Here is a 19,535-nt window from a genome sequence, read left to right as displayed (position 1 = left end):
GTACCATCCTGAGGAGTATATGGTAGTAGTAGTAGTACCATCCTCAGGATATATGGTAGTAGTAGTAGTAGTACCATCCTGAGGAGTATATAGTGGTAGTAGTAGTAGTTCCATCCTCAGGATATATGGAGGTAGTAGTAGTAGTAGTACCATCCTGAGGAGTATATGGTAGTAGTAGTAGTACCATCCTCAGGATATATGGTGGTAGTAGTAGTACCATCCTGAGGAGTATATGGTAGTAGTAGTAGTAGTACCACCCTCAGGATATATGGTGGTGGTAGTAGTAGTAGTAGTACCATCCTGAGGAGTATATGGTAGTAGTAGTAGTACCATCCTGGGGAGTATATGGTAGTAGTAGTAGTACAATCCTCAGGATATATGGTGGTAGTAGTACTAGTAGTAGTACCATCCTGAGGAGTATATGGCAGTAGTAATAGTAGTAGTACCATCCTCAGGACATATGGTGGTAGTAGTAGTAGTACCATCCTCAGGATATATGGTGGTAGTAGTAGTAGTAGTAGTACCATCCTGAGGAGTATATGGTAGTAGTACCATCCTCAGGATAAATGGTGGTGGTAGTAGTAGTAGTAGTAGTACCATCCTGATAAGTATATGGTAGTAGTAGTAGTAGTACCATCCTCAGGATATATGGTGGTAGTAGTAGTAGTAGTAGTACCATCCTGAGGAGTATATGGTAGTAGTAGTAGTACCATCCTCAGGATATATGGTGGTAGTAGTAGTAGTAGTACCATCCTGAGGAGTATATGGTAGTAGTAGTAGTACCATCCTCAGGATATATGGTGGTAGTAGTAGTAGTAGTACCATCCTGAGGAGTATATGGTAGTAGTAGTAGTAGTAGTACCATCCTCAGGATATATGGTGGTAGTAGTAGTAGTAGTACCATCCTGAGGATATATGGTGGTAGTAGTAGTAGTAGTAGTACCATGCTGAGGAGTATATGGTAGTAGTAGTAGTAGTAGTACCATCCTCAGGATATATGTTGGTAGTAGTAGTAGTAGTACCATCCTGAGGATATATGGTGGTAGTAGTAGTAGTAGTAGTACCATCCTGAGGAGTATATGGTAGTAGTAGTAGTAGTAGTACCATCCTCAGGATATATGGTGGTAGTAGTAGTAGTACCTGCCTTTGGAGCATGTGGTCATAGGCAGTTCTAAGGAAATAGTGGAAAATAAGAAGGAAAAAAATTATCAAAAAAAAAGATAAAACTAAAAAGAAATAAAAAAGAGGGCTGCAGGGGACCAGTTTTATTATTTTTATTGGTCTTGGTCTTTTTGTGTAGTGTAAATAAAATGGAGCTAGTACTTACCTCTGTAGTTACCTCCAGACTGGTGAAATGCATAAACGTCACCCACATTACTACATTTTCCCGGCACTTTACTGAATGACCCATCATCGGCTCAGCATTCCCAATAACACACACGGAGGCTCAGGCTGGGTGCTGGCAACCGGTCACAGCTTCACTCTCAAGTTATAAATATATAACAAACATTATAAAACTCTTATAAAAATATAAAACATATAAAATTTCTCAAGGTTTAAACCTCCCAGATGACAAGTCGGCCAGACGAGCTAAGCCTCATATCCATCATATCTTCGGTTTTTTTCACCCCCAGCTGCGACTTCAATGCTATAAAGATAGAAAACAAAGCAGTAAAATGAAACAAAAACACCAAACATAGCGAGGGAGGGACTGCTTCAGGTGCCGCAGTCCATAAAGGAGGAGCACATGGTGCCTGCCCCTTATAACGAGAAGGAAACAGGAAGGGGATGGAGGAGACACATAGATAACGCCCCTTCAAACATTAAAGTGCCTGTAGTTTTATTTATTTGCTTTGCTGAGATCCCAGCACAAACCTTCATTATGCAGAATAGACGGTGCTGACCCATTGCAGGCCCAGAGGTCCACTTTCAGTAGCTCAAAGGTTTACACGTAAAATCTATGAAATTCCTCAAAGGTTTAGACCTCCATTATCTTCCAGTATCCAACTACCAGCGTGTTTCAGCCCCAGTCCCTAGTTACATCGGTGTTACAGCGCCTCATGAGGAGCAGGCCGCCCTCCATTTCTTAATGTAACGATCTTCTGTGTTATCCGGTTTCCTAAAATTCCAGTGTAAACCTCCATTAGTACTACTTAGCAGCCACATGTTTCAGGTAGTGACTTTAAGTCATAACAATGCTACTTTTTAAGCAGCTGATTTGAGGACAATGAAAAATTTGAACTATAAAAGGAAGGAATCTGATAACATCACACATATGGCAGAAGAAACATATTTCAGGGTCATTTTCCCTCACATTGTATAATATATAGAACTATTTATTAGTTGCTGCCAGAAAACCCTAGATGCCAATCCGCTACTATTACTTATTTATTATTATATCACTTACTGTTACTGTATTGGCTACTGTGGTGGCACAGTTACTATCTTGGTTACAGTGGGGGCACTGTTACCATATTGGTTATAGTAGGGGCACTGTAAATATATTGGCTACAGTGTGGGCACTGTTACTATATTGGCTACAGTGTGGGCACTGTTACTATATTGGCTACAGTGGGGGCACTGTTACTATATTGGTTATAGTGGGGGCACTGTAAATATATTGGCTACAGTGTGGGCACTGTTACCATATTGGCTACTGTGGGGGCACTGTTACTATATTGGTTACAGTGGGGGCACTGTTACTATATTGGTTACAGTGGGGGCACTGTTACTATATTGGTTACAGTGGGGGCACTGCTACTATATTGGCTATTGTGGGGGCACTGTGACTATATTGGCTACTGTGGGGCACTGCTACTATATTGGCTATTGTGGGGGGCACTGTGACTATATTGGCTACTGTGGGGCACTGCTACTATATTGGCTATTGTGGGGGGCACTGTAACTATATTGGCTACGGTGGGGCGCTGCTACTATATTGGCTACAGTGGGGGCACTGTTACTATATTTGATACAATGGGGACACAGTTACTCTCTTGGTTACAGTGTGGGGCACTGTTACTATATTGGCTACTGTGGAGACATATAGCTATATTGGCTACTATGGGGGCAATGTTACTATGTTGGTTACAGTGGGGGCACTGTTACCATAATGGCTACAGTGGGATCACTGTTACTATATTGGCTGCAGTGGGGGCACTGTTACTATATTGGCTACAGTGGGGACACTGTTACCATATTGGCTACAGTGGGGGCACTGCTACTATATTGGCTACTGTGGGGGCACTGCTACTATATTGGCTACAGTGGGGGCACTGTTACTATATTGGCTACTGTGGGGCACTATTACTATATTGGCTACTGTGGGGCACTGCTACTATATTGGCTACAGTGGGGGCACTGTTACTATATTGGCTACTGTGGGGCACTATTACTATATTGGCTACTGTGGGGCACTGCTACTATATTGGCTACAGTGGGGGCACTGTTACCATACTGGCTACAGTGGGGGCACTGTTACTATACTGGTTACAGTGGGGGCACTGTTAATATACTGGCTACAGTGGGGGCACTGTTACTATACTTTCTACATTGGGGGCACTGTTACTATACTGGCTACAGTGGGGGCACTGCTAATATATTGGCTTCTGTGGAGACATGTAGCTATATTGGCCACTATGGGGGCACTACTATATTGGTTACAGTGGAGTTACTGTTACCATATTGGCTACAGTGGGGGCACTGTTACCATATTGGCTACAGTGAGGGCACTGTTACCATATTGGCTACAGTGGGGGCACTGTTACTATATTGGCTACAGTGGGGGCACTGCTACTATATTGGCTACAGTGTGGGCACTGTTACTATATTGGCTACAGTGGGGGCACTGTTACTATATTGGTTATAGTGGGGGCACTGTAAATATATTGGCTACAGTGTGGGCACTGTTACTATATTGGTTATAGTGGGGGCACTGTAAATATATTGGCTACAGTGTGGGCACTGTTACCATATTGGCTACTGTGGGGGCACTGTTACTATATTGGTTACAGTGGGGGCACTGTTACTATATTGGTTACAGTGGGGGCACTGCTACTATATTGGCTATTGTGGGGGCACTGTGACTATATTGGCTACTGTGGGGCACTGCTACTATATTGGCTATTGTGGGGGGCACTGTGACTATATTGGCTACTGTGGGGCACTGCTACTATATTGGCTATTGTGGGGGGCACTGTAACTATATTGGCTACGGTGGGGCGCTGCTACTATATTGGCTACAGTGGGGGCACTGTTACTATATTTGATACAATGGGGACACAGTTACTCTCTTGGTTACAGTGTGGGGCACTGTTACTATATTGGCTACTGTGGAGACATATAGCTATATTGGCTACTATGGGGGCAATGTTACTATGTTGGTTACAGTGGGGGCACTGTTACCATAATGGCTACAGTGGGATCACTGTTACTATATTGGCTGCAGTGGGGGCACTGTTACTATATTGGCTACAGTGGGGGCACTGTTACCATATTGGCTACAGTGGGGGCACTGCTACTATATTGGCTACTGTGGGGGCACTGCTACTATATTTGCTACAGTGGGGGCACTGTTACTATATTGGCTACTGTGGGGCACTATTACTATATTGGCTACTGTGGGGCACTGCTACTATATTGGCTACAGTGGGGGCACTGTTACCATATTGGCTACAGTGGGGGCACTGTTACCATATTGGCAACAGTGGGGGCACTGTTACCATACTGGCTACAGTGGGGGCACTGTTACTATACTGGCTACAGTGGGGGCACTGTTAATATACTGGCTACAGTGGGGGCACTGTTACTATACTTTCTACATTGGGGGCACTGTTACTATACTGGCTACAGTGGGGGCACTGCTAATATATTGGCTTCTGTGGAGACATGTAGCTATATTGGCCACTATGGGGGCACTACTATATTGGTTACAGTGGAGTTACTGTTACCATATTGGCTACAGTGGGGGCACTGTTACCATATTGGCTACAGTGAGGGCACTGTTACCATATTGGCTACAGTGGGGGCACTGTTACTATATTGGCTACAGTGGGGGCACTGCTACTATATTGGCTACTGTGGGGGCACTGCTACTATATTGGCTACTGTGGGGATACTGCTACTATATTGGCTACTGTGGGGCGCTGCTACTATATTGGCTACTGTGGGGCACTGTTACTATATTGGCTACTGTGGGGGCACTGCTACTATATTGGCTACAGTGGGGGCACTGTTACTATATTGGCTACTGTGGGGCACTGTGACTATATTGGCTATTGTGGGGGGCACTGTAACTATATTGGCTACTGTGGGGCACTGTGACTATATTGGCTATTGTGGGGGGCACTGTGACTATATTGGCTACTGTGGAGACACTGTTACTATATTGGCTATTGTGGGGGGCACTGTAACTATATTGGCTACTGTGGGGATACTGCTACTATATTGGCTACTGTGGGGCGCTGCTACTATATTGGCTACTGTGGGGCACTGTTACTATATTGGCTACAGTGGGGGCACTGCTACTATATTGGCTACAGTGGGGGCACTGTTACTATATTGGCTACTGTGGGGCACTGTGACTATATTGGCTATTGTGGGGGGCACTGTAACTATATTGGCTACTGTGGGGCACTGTGACTATATTGGCTATTGTGGGGGGCACTGTGACTATATTGGCTACTGTGAGGACATATTACTGTATTGGCTACTGTGAGGACATATTACTGTATTGGCTACTGCGAGTACATGTTACTGTATTGGCTACTGTGAGGACATGTTACTGTATTGGCTACTGTGAGGACATGTTACTGTATTGGCTACTGTGAGGACATGTTACTGTATTGGCTACTGTGAGGACATGTTACTGTATTGGCTACTGTGAGGACATATTACTGTATTGGCTACTGCGAGGACATATTACTGTTTTGGCTACTGTGAGGACATGTTACTGTATTGGCTACTGTGAGGACATGTTACTGTATTGGCTACTGTTGAGGCACTGTTACTTTATTGGTTACAGTGGGGGCACGATGTCTAATGGCTGGTATACTGATACAGACATGTCAGGAGTGATCCATTATTATGGGCTGCATCCTCGTGTACTGACTGCAGTCATGGATCCTCGTGTACAGTCTGGAGGGTGATGATGCTGTGAAAGTCTCTTTATAACCCATGTATTGTCACTTTATGGGATTGTTTAAGCCTTCTCTTTATTTTATACCTTGCCAAGGGTGTGCGCTACAGTGATTCAAGGTTTTTCTGGCAATGTATTTATGTGATACATTTTATGTATGGAGCTTAATTCAGGTACAGTATTAATATACAGACCTTGATTCTGGTGCTGTTTTTATTTACCGGGCTTGGTTCCTGTACAGTCTTTATGGTATGAGCTTATTTCTGGCGCAGTATTTTATATAGTGAGCATCGCTATGGTGTTTTTTTTTTTGTTTTTTTTTAAGTGAGCTCAGGTCTAGTGCTGTATTGATTTGCTGAGTTTGGTTCTGGTGCTGTATTTATCGTACTGAACTTGTTTTGGCACTATGTTTGTATACACTGCTTGTTTTTGGTGTTGTATTTGTCTAATGAATTCAGATGTGGTGCTGTATTTATATACTGAGGTATGTTGTGTGTTTATGTACTAAACTTGGCTCTGGTTCTGTGTTCTACACTGGGCCTAGTTCCTGTACAGTACTTATGGTATGAGCTTGGTTCTGGTGCTGTAATTGTAATACTGAACCTGTTTTTACTTATCTTGGCTCTGGTGCTGTACTTGTGCAGTGAGTTCAGGTCTGCTGCTTTATAAATATATTTATATACATGAGCTTGGTCCCTGGTCCTAGTTCCTGCACAGTATTTATGGTATGAGCTTGGTTCTGGAGCTGTATTTTATACACTGAGCTTAGTTTTGGTGTGGTATGTATACACTGAGCTTGGTTTTTCTGTGATATGTATACACTGAGCTTGGTTATGGTTTGGTATTTATACACTGAACTAAGTTTTGGTGTGATATTTATATACTAAGTTTGGCTCTGGTGCTGTATTTGTGCAGTGTTTATAGTATATGTATAATTACTGAGCTTGGTTCTGGAGCTGTATTTTATACACTGAGCTTGATTTTGGTGTGGTATTTACACACTGAGATCGGTTTTGGTGTGGTATTTGTACACTGAGCTTGGTTTTGGTGTGGTATTTATACACTGAGCTCGGTTTTGGTGTGGTATTTATACACTGAGCTTGGTTTTGGTGTGGTATTTATACACTGAGCTTGGTTTTGGTGTGGTATTTATACACTGAGCTTGGTTTTGGTGTGGTATTTATACACTGAACTTGGTTTTGATGTGGCATTTGTACACGGAGCTTGGTTTTGGTGTGGTATTTATACACTGAGCTTGGTTTTTGTGTGGTATTTATATACTGAGCTTGGTTTTGCTGTGGTATTTATACACTGAGCTGGGTTTTGGTGGGGTATTTATACACTGAGCTTGGTTTTGGTGTGGTATTTATACACTGAGCTTGGTTTTGGTGTGGTGTTAATACACTGAGCTCGGTTTTGGTGGGGTATTTATACACTGAGCTTGGTTTTGGTGTGGTATTTATACACTGAGCTTGGTTTTGGTGTGGTATTTGTACACTGAGCTTGGTTTTGGTGTGGTATTTATACACTGAGCTGGGTTTTGATGTGGTATTTATACACTGAGCTCGGTTTTGCTGTGGTATTTATACACTGAGCTCGGTTTTGGTGGGGTAGTTATACACTGAGCTTGGTTTTGGTGGGGTAGTTATACACTGAGCTTGGTTTTGGTGGGGTATTTATACACTGAGCTTGGTTTTGGTGGGGTATTTATACACTGAGCTTGGTTTTGGTGGGGTATTTATACACTGAGCTTGGTTTTGGTGTGGTATTTATACACTGAGCTTGGTTTTGGTGGGGTATTTATACACTGAGCTTGGTTTTGATGTGGTAGTTATACACTGAGTTTGGTTTTGGTGTGGTATTTATACACTGAGCTTGGTTTTGATGTGGCATTTGTACACGGAGCTTGGTTTTGGTGTGGTATTTATACACTGAGCTTGGTTTTTGTGTGGTATTTATATACTGAGCTTGGTTTTGCTGTGGTATTTATACACTGAGCTTGGTTTTGCTGTGGTATTTATATACTGAGCTCGGTTTTGATGTGGTATTTATACACTGAGCTCGGTTTTGCTGTGGTATTTATACACTGAGCTCGGTTTTGGTGTGGTATTTATACACTGAGCTTGGTTTTGGTGGGGTAGTTATACACTGAGCTTGGTTTTGGTGGGGTAGTTATACACTGAGCTTGGTTTTGGTGGGGTATTTATACACTGAGCTTGGCTTTGGTGGGGTATTTATACACTGAGCTTGGTTTTGGTGTGGTATTTATACACTGAGCTTGGTTTTGGTGTGGTATTTATACACTGAGCTTGGTTTTGGTGGGGTATTTATACACTGAGCTTGGTTTTGGTGGGGTATTTATACACTGAGCTTGGTTTTGGTGGGGTATTTATACACTGAGCTCGGTTTTGGTGTGGTATTTATACACTGAGCTTGGTTTTGATGTGGTATTTATACACTGAGCTTGGTTTTGGTGTGGTATTTATACACTGAGCTTGGTTTTGGTGTGGTATTTATACACTGAGCTTGGTTTTGGTGTGGTATTTATACACTAAGCTCGGTTTTGGTGTGGTATTTATACACTGAGCTTGGTTTTGCTGTGGTATTTATACACTGAGCTTGGTTTTGGTGTGGTATTAATACACTGAGCTCGGTTTTGGTGTGGTATTTATACACTAAGCTCGGTTTTGGTGTGGTATTTATATACTGAGCTTGGTTTTGCTGTGGTATTTATACACTGAGCTTGGTTTTGGTGTGGTATTTATACACTGAGCTTGGTTTTGGTGTGGTATTTACACAATGAGCTTGGTTTTGGTGTGGTATTTACACAATGAGCTTGGTTTTGGTGTGGTATTTACACACTGAGCTTGGTTTTGGTGTGGTATTTATACACTGAGCTTGGTGTTGCTGTGGTATTTATACACTGAGCTTGGTTTTGGTGTGCTATTTATACACTGAGCTTGGTTTTGGAGTGGTATTTATACACTGAGCTTGGTTTTGGTGTGGTATTTACACACTCAGCTTGGTTTTGGTGTGGTATTTGTACACTGAGCTTGGTTTTGGTGTGGTATTCATACAGTGAGCTTGGTTTTGGTGTGGTATTTATACACTGAGCTTGGTTTTGGTGTGGTATTTATACACTGAGCTTGGTTTTGGTGTGGTATTTACACACTGAGCTTGGTTTTGGTGGGGTAGTTATACACTGAGCTTGGTTTTGGTGGGGTAGTTATACACTGAGCTTGGTTTTGGTGGGGTATTTATACACTGAGCTTGGCTTTGGTGGGGTATTTATACACTGAGCTTGGTTTTGGTGTGGTATTTATACACTGAGCTTGGTTTTGGTGTGGTATTTATACACTGAGCTTGGTTTTGGTGTGGTATTTATACACTGAGCTTGGTTTTGGTGTGGTATTTATACACTGAGCTTGGTTTTGGTGTGGTATTTATACACTGAGCTTGGTTTTGGTGTGGTATTTATACACTGAGCTTGGTTTTGGTGTGGTATTTATACACTGAGCTTGGTTTTGGTGTGGTATTTATACACTGAGCTTGGTTTTGGTGGGGTATTTATACACTGAGCTTGGTTTTGGTGGGGTATTTATACACTGAGCTCGGTTTTGGTGGGGTATTTATACACTGAGCTCTGTTTTGGTGTGGTATTTATACACTGAGCTGGGTTTTGGTGTGGTATTTATATACTGAGCTTGGTTTTGGTGTGGTATTTATACACTGAGCTTGGTTTTGGTGTGGTATTTATACACTGAGCTTGGTTTTGGTGTGGTATTTATACACTAAGCTCGGTTTTGGTGTGGTATTAATACACTGAGCTCGGTTTTGGTGTGGTATTTATACACTAAGCTCGGTTTTGGTGTGGTATTTATATACTGAGCTTGGTTTTGCTGTGGTATTTATACACTGAGCTTGGTTTTGGTGGGGTATTTATACACTGAGCTTGGTTTTGCTGTGGTATTTACACAATTAGCTTGGTTTTGGTGTGGTATTTACACAATGAGCTTGGTTTTGGTGTGGTATTTACACACTGAGCTTGGTTTTGGTGTGGTATTTATACACTGAGCTTGGTTTTGGTGTGGTATTTATACACTGAGCTTGGTTTTGGTGTGGTATTTATACACTGAGCTTGGTTTTGGAGTGGTATTTATACACTGAGCTTGGTTTTGGTGTGGTATTTACACACTCAGCTTGGTTTTGGTGTGGTATTTGTACACTGAGCTTGGTTTTGGTGTGGTATTCATACAGTGAGCTTGGTTTTGGTGTGGTATTTATACACTGAGCTTGGTTTTGGTGTGGTATTTATACACTGAGCTTGGTTTTGGTGTGGTATTTACACACTGAGCTTGGTTTTGGTGTGGTATTTATACACTGAGCTTGGTTTTGGTGTGGTATTTATACACTGAGCTTGGTTTTGGTGTGGTATTTATACACTGAGCTCGGTTTTGGTGTGGTATTTGTACACTGAGCTTGGTTTTGGTGTGGTATTCATACAGTGAGCTTGGTTTTGGTGTGGTATTTATACACTGAGCTTGGTTTTGGTGTGGTATTTATACACTGAGCTTGGTTTTGTTGTGGTATTTATACACTGAGCTTGGTTTTGGTGTGGTATTTATACACTGAGCTTGGTTTTGGAGTGGTATTTATACACTGAGCTTGGTTTTGGTGTGGTATTTACACACTCAGCTTGGTTTTGGTGTGGTATTTGTACACTGAGCTTGGTTTTGGTGTGGTATTTGTACACTGAGCTTGGTTTTGGTGTGGTATTCATACAGTGAGCTTGGTTTTGGTGTGGTATTTATACACTGAGCTTGGTTTTGGTGTGGTATTTATACACTGAGCTTGGTTTTGGTGTGGTATTTACACACTGAGCTTGGTTTTGGTGTGGTATTTTTACACTGAGCTTGGTTTTGGTGTGGTATTTATACACTGAGCTTGGTTTTGGTGTGGTATTTATACACTGAGCTCGGTTTTGGTGTGGTATTTGTACACTGAGCTTGGTTTTGGTGTGGTATTTTTACACTGAGCTTGGTTTTGCTGTGGTATTTATACACTGAGCTTGGTTTTGCTGTGGTATTTATACACTGAGCTTGGTTTTACTGTGGTATTTATACACTGAGCTTGGTTTTGCTGTGGTATGTATACACTGAGCTTGGTTTTGGTGTGGTATTTTTACACTGAGCTTGGTTTTGCTGTGGTATTTATACACTGAGCTTGGTTTTGCTGTGGTATTTATACACTGAGCTTGGTTTTGCTGTGGTATTTATACACTGAGCTCGGTTTTGCTGTGGTAATTATACACTGAGCTTGGTTTTGCTGTGGTATTTATACACTGAGCTCGGTTTTGCTGTGGTATTTATACACTGAGCTTGGTTTTGGTGTGGTATTTATATACTAAGTTTGGCTCTGGTGCTGTATTTGTGCAGTGATTATGGTATGTGTACAATTACTGAGCTTGGTTCTGGTGCAGTATTTATGTACCTCAGATAAGCCCTCACACAGCTCTAAATAGAAAAATCTTCTTTTTAGGATCTCTGCAGATGGGGAGTAAAATCAGAGATGCAGGAACTGATGAGGCTGTGGGGTAAGTGACCCTCTGACATCACTCACTGTTTATATAATGACCTGGAAATTTTTTGTTATTTAATAAGTATAAATGTTTTTTAATAAACACACATTAATGGGGCAGATAAAGGCAGCTTTCTGAGATCTTGGCCTCTGTAAGAGGGAAGAGGCCTAACACCCCCAAACCTGTAAAGTCTTGTCCCGTCATCCAGCACCAGACACTGTGACGGATCTGCTGCAGTATAAGGTCTATGTATCATGCTATAAAGTGTCTGCACCAGTTTTCTGTTACTGATAGAAGGTCTTTGTATCTTGTACATGCACCAGATAATGGAGACCGGGCGTTAGTACTTAATAATGCATCAAGATCCCTGATATGTAAAGGAAAGCAATGTAGAGTTGTAAACCTTTCCAAACAGCGCAAATAACCCCCCCCCCCCCAAAAAAAAAAACCCCACATGACCCGCACTGTCTGTATTTCCAACTTTATTTTACATTTGAGTCTCAGGATTGTTCTCCTGTCAGTGATGGCTCCGTCCTCAGTGTCTCAAACATGAGGCATTTCTCACTGGCCGGGATACGGCGCAAAACTGACCCCAAACCCCTGCACCAGGTCACACAGAAAAGCCAGAGGTAAGTACACAGAACACCGCTGCCACCTAGTGGCCATGATGTGACATGACTCTGTCAGTGCTGCTGATCTCGCATCTATCAAATGTTTATTTAAGAGTAGAGGGCTCAGGGCTTCATGCTGTGGACAGATGATTGAAGGGAACCTGTCAGCAGGTGTGATCATACAGACTGCAGCCAGTGTAATGTGTTGTCCATGGAGAGACGTGTAATCAGTCCATTGTGTATATTGTATTAGAAGCAGGACTGTGATAAATGGATTAATAGTCCAGGATTGTAGCTTTTCCAAGTGCACTGGGGGCCTCACACTGCTGTGCTCTGTGCTCTCTGCAGCCAGTGTTATGTATTGTCCCTGGAGAGATTTGTAATCATACCTCACACTGCTGTGCTCTGTGCTCTCTGCAGCCAGTGTTATGTACTGTCCCTGGAGAGATGTGTAATCAGACCTCACACTGCTGTGCTCTGTGCTCTCTGCAGCCAGTGTTATGTATTGTCCCTGGAGAGATGTGTAATCAGACCTCACACTGCTGTGCTCTGTGCTCTCTGCAGCCAGTATTATGTATTGTCCCTGGAGATATGTGTAATCAGACCTCACACTACTGTGCTCTGTGCTCTCTGCAGCCTGTGTTATGTATTGTCCCTGGAGAGATGTGTAATCAGACCTCACACTGCTGTGCTCTGTGCTCTCTGCAGCCAGTGTTATGTATTGTCCCTGGAGAGATGTGTGATCAGACCTCACACTGCTGTGCTCTGTGCTCTCTGCAGCCAGTGTTATGTATTGTCCCTGGAGAGATGTGTAATCAGACCTCACACTGCTGTGCTCTGTGCTCTCTGCAGCCAGTGTTATGTATTGTCCCTGGAGAGATGTGTAATCAGACCTCACACTGCTGTGCTCTGTGCTCTCTGCAGCCAGTGTTATGTATTGTCCCTGGAGAGATGTGTAATCAGACCTCACACTGCTGTGCTCTGTGCTCTCTGCAGCCAGTGCTATGTATTGTCCCTGGAGAGATGTGTAATCAGACCTCACACTGCTGTGCTCTGTGCTCTCTGCAGCCAGTGCTATGTATTGTCCCTGGAGAGATGTGTAATCAGACCTCACACTGCTGTGCTCCCTGCAGCCAGTGTTATGCAATGTCCCTGGAGAGATGTGTAATCAGACCTCACACTGCTGTGCTCTGTGCTCTCTGCAGCCAGTGCTATGTATTGTCCCTGGAGAGATGTGTAATCAGACCTCACACTGCTGTGCTCTGTGCTCTCTGCAGCCAGTGTTATGTATTGTCCCTGGAGAGATGTGTAATCAGACCTCACACTGCTGTGATCTGTGCTCTCTGCAGCCAGTGTTATGTACTGTCCCTGGAGAGATGTGTAATCAGACCTCACACTGCTGTGCTCTGTGCTCTCTGCAGCCAGTGTTATGTATTGTCCCTGGAGAGATGTGTAATCATACCTCACACTGCTGTGCTCTGTGCTCTCTGCAGCCAGTGTTATGTACTGTGCCTGGAGAGATGTGTAATCAGACCTCACACTGCTGCGCTCTGTGCTCTCTGCAGCCGCTGTTATGTATTGTCCCTGGAGAGATGTGTAATCAGACCTCACACTGCTGCGCTCTGTGCTCTCTGCAGCCAGTGTTATGTATTATCCCTGGAGAGATGTGTAATCAGACCTCACACTGCTGTGCTCTCTGCAGCCAGTGTTATGTATTGCCCCTATAGAGATGTGTAATCAGACCTCACACTGCTGTGCTCTGTGCTCTCTGCAGCCAGTGTTATGTACTGTCCCTGGAGAGATGTGTAATCAGACCTCACACTGCTGTGCTATGTGCTCTCTGCAGCCAGTGTTATGTATTGTCCCTGGAGAGATGTGTAATCAGACCTCACACTGCTGTGCTCTGTGCTCTCTGCAGCCAGTGTTATGTATTGTCCCTGGAGAGATGTGTAATCAGACCTCACACTGCTGTGCTCTGTGCTCTCTGCAGCCAGTGTTATGTACTGTCACTGGAGAGATGTGTAATCAGACCTCACACTGCTGTGCTCTGTGCTCTCTGCAGCCAGTGTTATGTACTGTCCCTGGAGAGATGTGTAATCAGACCTCACACTGCTGTGCTCTGTGCTCTCTGCAGCCAGTGTTATGTATTGTCCCTGGAGAGATGTGTGATCAGACCTCACACTGCTGTGCTCTGTGCTCTCTGCAGCCAGTGTTCTGTATTGTCCCTGGAGAGATGTGTAATCAGACCTCACACTGCTGTGCTCTGTGCTCTCTGCAGCCAGTGTTATGTATTGTCCCTGGAGAGATGTGTAATCAGACCTCACACTGCTGTGCTCTGTGCTCTCTGCAGCCAGTGTTATGTATTGTCCCCGGAGAGATGTGTAATCAGACCTCACACTGCTGTGCTCTGTGCTCTCTGCAGCCAGTGTTATGTATTGTCCCCGGAGAGATGTGTAATCAGACCTCACACTGCTGTTCTCTGTGTTCTCTGCAGCCAGTGTTATGTACTGTGCCTGGAGAGATGTGTAATCAGACCTCACACTGCTGTGCTCTGTGCTCTCTGCAGCCAGTGTTATGTATTATCCCTGGAGAGATGTGTAATCAGACCTCACACTGCTGTGCTCTGTGCTCTCTGCAGCCAATGTTATGTACTGTCCCTGGAGAGATGTGTAATCAGACCTCACACTGCTGTGCTCTGTGCAGTCAGTGTTATGTATTGTACCTGGAGAGATGTGTAATCAGACCTCACACTGCTGTGCTCTGTGCTCTCTGCAGCCAGTGTTATGTATTGCCCCTATAGAGATGTGTAATCAGACCTCACACTGCTGTGCTCTGTGCTCTCTGCAGCCAGTGTTATGTACTGTCACTGGAGAGATGTGTAATCAGACCTCACACTGCTGTGCTCTGTGCTCTCTGCAGCCAGTGTTATGTACTGTCCCTGGAGAGATGTGTAATCAGACCTCACACTGCTGTGCTCTGTGCTCTCTGCAGCCAGTGTTATGTATTGTCCCTGGAGAGATGTGTGATCAGACCTCACACTGCTGTGCTCTGTGCTCTCTGCAGCCAGTGTTCTGTATTGTCCCTGGAGAGATGTGTGATCAGACCTCACACTGCTGTGCTCTGTGCTCTCTGCAGCCAGTGTTATGTATTGTCCCTGGAGAGATGTGTAATCAGACCTCACACTGCTGTGCTCTGTGCTCTCTGCAGCCAGTGTTATGTATTGTCCCCGGAGAGATGTGTAATCAGACCTCACACTGCTGTGCTCTGTGCTCTCTGCAGCCAGTGTTATGTATTGTCCCCGGAGAGATGTGTAATCAGACCTCACACTGCTGTTCTCTGTGTTCTCTGCAGCCAGTGTTATGTACTGTGCCTGGAGAGATGTGTAATCAGACCTCACACTGCTGTGCTCTGTGCTCTCTGCAGCCAGTGTTATGTATTATCCCTGGAGAGATGTGTAATCAGACCTCACACTGCTGTGCTCTGTGCTCTCTGCAGCCAATGTTATGTACTGTCCCTGGAGAGATGTGTAATCAGACCTCACACTGCTGTGCTCTGTGCAGTCAGTGTTATGTATTGTACCTGGAGAGATGTGTAATCAGACCTCACACTGCTGTGCTCTGTGCTCTCTGCAGCCAGTGTTATGTATTGCCCCTATAGAGATGTGTAATCAGACCTCACACTGCTGTGCTCTGTGCTCTCTGCAGCCAGTGTTATGTATAGTCCCTGGAGAGATGTGTAATCAGACCTCACACTGCTGTGCTCTGTGCTCTCTGCAGCCAGTGTTATGTATTGCCCCTATAGAGATGTGTAATCAGACCTCACACTGCTGTGCTCTGTGCTCTCTGCAGCCAGTGTTATGTATTGTCCCTGGAGAGATGTGTAATCAGACCTCACACTGCTGTGCTCTGTGCTCTCTGCAACCAGTGTTATGTATAGTCCCTGGAGAGATGTGTAATCAGACCTCACACTGCTGTGCTCTGTGCTCTCTGCAGCCAGTGTTATGTATAGTCCCTGGAGAGATGTGTAATCAGACCTCACACTGCTGTGCTCTGTGCTTTCGGCAGCCAGTGTTATGTATTGTCCCTGGAGAGATGTGTAATCAGACCTCACACTGCTGTGCTCTGTGCTCTCTGCAGCCAGTGTTATGTATTGTCCCTGGAGAGATGTGTAATCATACCTCACACTGCTGTGCTCTGTGCACTCTGCAGCCAGTGTTATGTATTGTCCCTGGAGAGATGTGTAATCAGACCTCACACTGCTGTGCTCTGTGCTCCCTGCAGCCAGTGTTATGTATTGTCCCTGGAGAGATGTGTAATCAGACCTCACACTGCTGTGCTCTGTGCTCTCTGCAGCCAGTGTTATGTATTGTCCCTGGAGAGATGTGTAATCAGACCTCACACTGCTGTGCTCTGTGCTCTCTGCAGCCAGTGTTATGTATTGCCCCTATAGAGATGTGTAATCAGACCTCACACTGCTGTGCTCTGTGCTCTCTGCAGCCAGTGTTATGTATAGTCCCTGGAGAGATGTGTAACAAGACCTCACACTGCTGTGCTCTGTGATCTCTGCAGCCAGTGTTATGTATTGCCCCTATAGAGATGTGTAATTAGACCTCACACTGCTGTGCTCTGTGCTCTCTGCAGCCAGTGTTATGTATTGTCCCTGGAGAGATGTGTAATCAGACCTCACACTGCTGTGCTCTGTGCTCTCTGCAGCCAGTGTTATGTATTGTCCCTGGAGAGATGTGTAATCAGACCTCACACTGCTGTGCTCTGTGCTCTCTGCAGCCAGTGTTATGTATTGCCCCTATAGAGATGTGTAATCAGACCTCACACTGCTGTGCTCTGTGCTCTCTGCAGCCAGTGTTATGTATTATCCCCGGAGAGATGTGTAATCAGACCTCACACTGCTGTGCTCTGTGCTCTCTGCAGCCAGTGTTATGTATTGTCCCTGGAGAGATGTGTAATCAGACCTCACACTGCTGTGCTCTGTGCTCTCTGCAGCCAGTGTTATGTATTGTCCCTGGAGAGATGTGTAATCAGACCTCACACTGCTGTGCTCTGTGCTCTCTGCAGCCAGTGTTATGTATTGTCCCTGGAGAGATGTGTAATCAGACCTCACACTGCTGTGCTCTGTGCACTCTGCAGCCAGTGTTATGTGATGTACCTGGAGAGATGTGTAATCAGACCTCACACTGCTGTGCTCTGTGCTCTCTGCAGCCAGTGTTATGTATTGTCCCTGGAGAGATGTGTAATCAGACCTCACACTGCTGTGCTCTGTGCTCTCTGCAGCCAGTGTTATGTATGGTCCCTGGAGAGATGTGTAATCAGACCTCACACTGCTGTGCTCTGTGCTCTCTGCAGCCAGTGTTATGTATAGTCCCTGGAGAGATGTGTAATCAGACCTCACACTGCTGTGCTCTGTGCTCTCTGCAGCCAGTGTTATGTATTGTCCCTGGAGAGATGTGTAATCAGACCTCACACTGCTGTGCTCTGTGCTCTCTGCAGCCAGTGTTATGTATTGTCCCTGGAGAGATGTGTAATCAGACCTCACACTGCTGTGCTCTGTGCTCTCTGCAGCCAGTGTTATGTGATGTCCCTGGAGAGATGTGTAATCAGACCTCACACTGCTGTGCTCTGTGCTCTCTGCAGTCAGTGTTATGTATTGTCCCTGGAGAGATGTGTAATCAGACCTCACACTGCTGTGCTCTGTGCTCTCTGCAGTCAGTGTTATGTATTGTCCCTGGAGAGATGTGTAATCAGACCTCACACTGCTGTGCTCTGTGCTCTCTGCAGCCAGTGTTATGTATTGTCCCTGGGGAGATGTGTAATCAGACCTCACACTGCTGTGCTCTGTGCTCTGTGCAGCCAGTGTTATGTATGGTCCCTGGAGAGATGTGTAATCAGACCTCACACTGCTGCGCTCTGTGCTCTCTGCAGCCAGTGTTATGTATTGTCCCTGGAGAGATGTGTAATCAGACCTCACACTGCTGTGCTCTGTGCTCTCTGCAGCCAGTGTTATGTATTGTCCCTGGAGAGATGTGTAATCAGACCTCACACTGCTGTGCTCTGTGCTCTCTGCAGCCAGTGTTATGTATTGTCCCTGGAGAGATGTGTAATCAGACCTCACACTGCTGTGCTCTGTGCTCTCTGCAGCCAGTGTTATGTGATGTCCCTGGAGAGATGTGTAATCAGACCTCACACTGCTGTGCTCTGTGCTCTCTGCAGTCAGTGTTATGTATTGTCCCTGGAGAGATGTGTAATCAGACCTCACACTGCTGTGCTCTGTGCTCTCTGCAGTCAGTGTTATGTATTGTCCCTGGAGAGATGTGTAATCAGACCTCACACTGCTGTGCTCTGTGCTCTCTGCAGCCAGTGTTATGTATTGTCCCTGGGGAGATGTGTAATCAGACCTCACACTGCTGTGCTCTGTGCTCTGTGCAGCCAGTGTTATGTATGGTCCCTGGAGAGATGTGTAATCAGACCTCACACTGCTGTGCTCTGTGCTCTCTGCAGCCAGTGTTATGTATTGTCCCTGGAGAGATGTGTAATCAGACCTCACACTGCTGTGCTCTGTGCTCTCTGCAGCCAGTGTTATGTATTGTCCCTGGAGAGATGTGTAATCAGACCTCACACTGCTGTGCTCTGTGCTCTCTGCAGCCAGTGTTATGTATTGTCCCTGGAGAGATGTGTAATCAGACCTCACACTGCTGTGCTCTGTGCTCTCTGCAGCCAGTGTTATGTGATGTCCCTGGAGAGATGTGTAATCAGACCTCACACTGCTGTGCTCTGTGCTCTCTGCAGTCAGTGTTATGTATTGTCCCTGGAGAGATGTGTAATCAGACCTCACACTGCTGTGCTCTGTGCTCTCTGCAGTCAGTGTTATGTATTGTCCCTGGAGAGATGTGTAATCAGACCTCACACTGCTGTGCTCTGTGCTCTCTGCAGCCAGTGTTATGTATTGTCCCTGGGGAGATGTGTAATCAGACCTCACACTGCTGTGCTCTGTGCTCTGTGCAGCCAGTGTTATGTATGGTCCCTGGAGAGATGTGTAATCAGACCTCACACTGCTGTGCTCTGTGCTCTCTGCAGCCAGTGTTATGTATTGTCCCTGGAGAGATGTGTAATCAGACCTCACACTGCTGTGCTCTGTGCTCTCTGCAGCCAGTGTTATGTATTGTCCCTGGAGAGATGTGTAATCAGACCTCACACTG

At 45.0% G+C, this 19,535-nt stretch overlaps 1 protein-coding gene across 2 annotated transcripts in view; it reads left to right on the top strand.

Annotated features, from left to right (window-relative positions):
• GAS7 (growth arrest specific 7) overlaps nucleotides 1-19,535 on the top strand; it is a 252,855-nt gene that overhangs the window by 65,428 nt on the left and 167,892 nt on the right. Inside the window, exon 1 of one of the 2 annotated variants that reach the window (XM_072112780.1) lies at nucleotides 11,679-11,729. The exons of the other annotated variant lie outside the window; for it this stretch is intronic. Within the exon in view, the coding sequence (XP_071968881.1) occupies nucleotides 11,686-11,729 (44 nt within the window). The 5' untranslated portion in view covers nucleotides 11,679-11,685. Of the gene's footprint in view, nucleotides 1-11,678; nucleotides 11,730-19,535 lie in introns of those variants that run through there. 2 annotated transcript variants of the gene reach the window in all.

Source organism: Engystomops pustulosus, chromosome 6 (genome assembly GCF_040894005.1).
Source record: "Engystomops pustulosus chromosome 6, aEngPut4.maternal, whole genome shotgun sequence".
Taxonomy (NCBI): Eukaryota; Metazoa; Chordata; class Amphibia; order Anura; family Leptodactylidae; genus Engystomops; species Engystomops pustulosus.
Note: the sequence above shows the minus strand (reverse complement) of the source record. Positions and strands in the feature narration are given on the sequence as shown.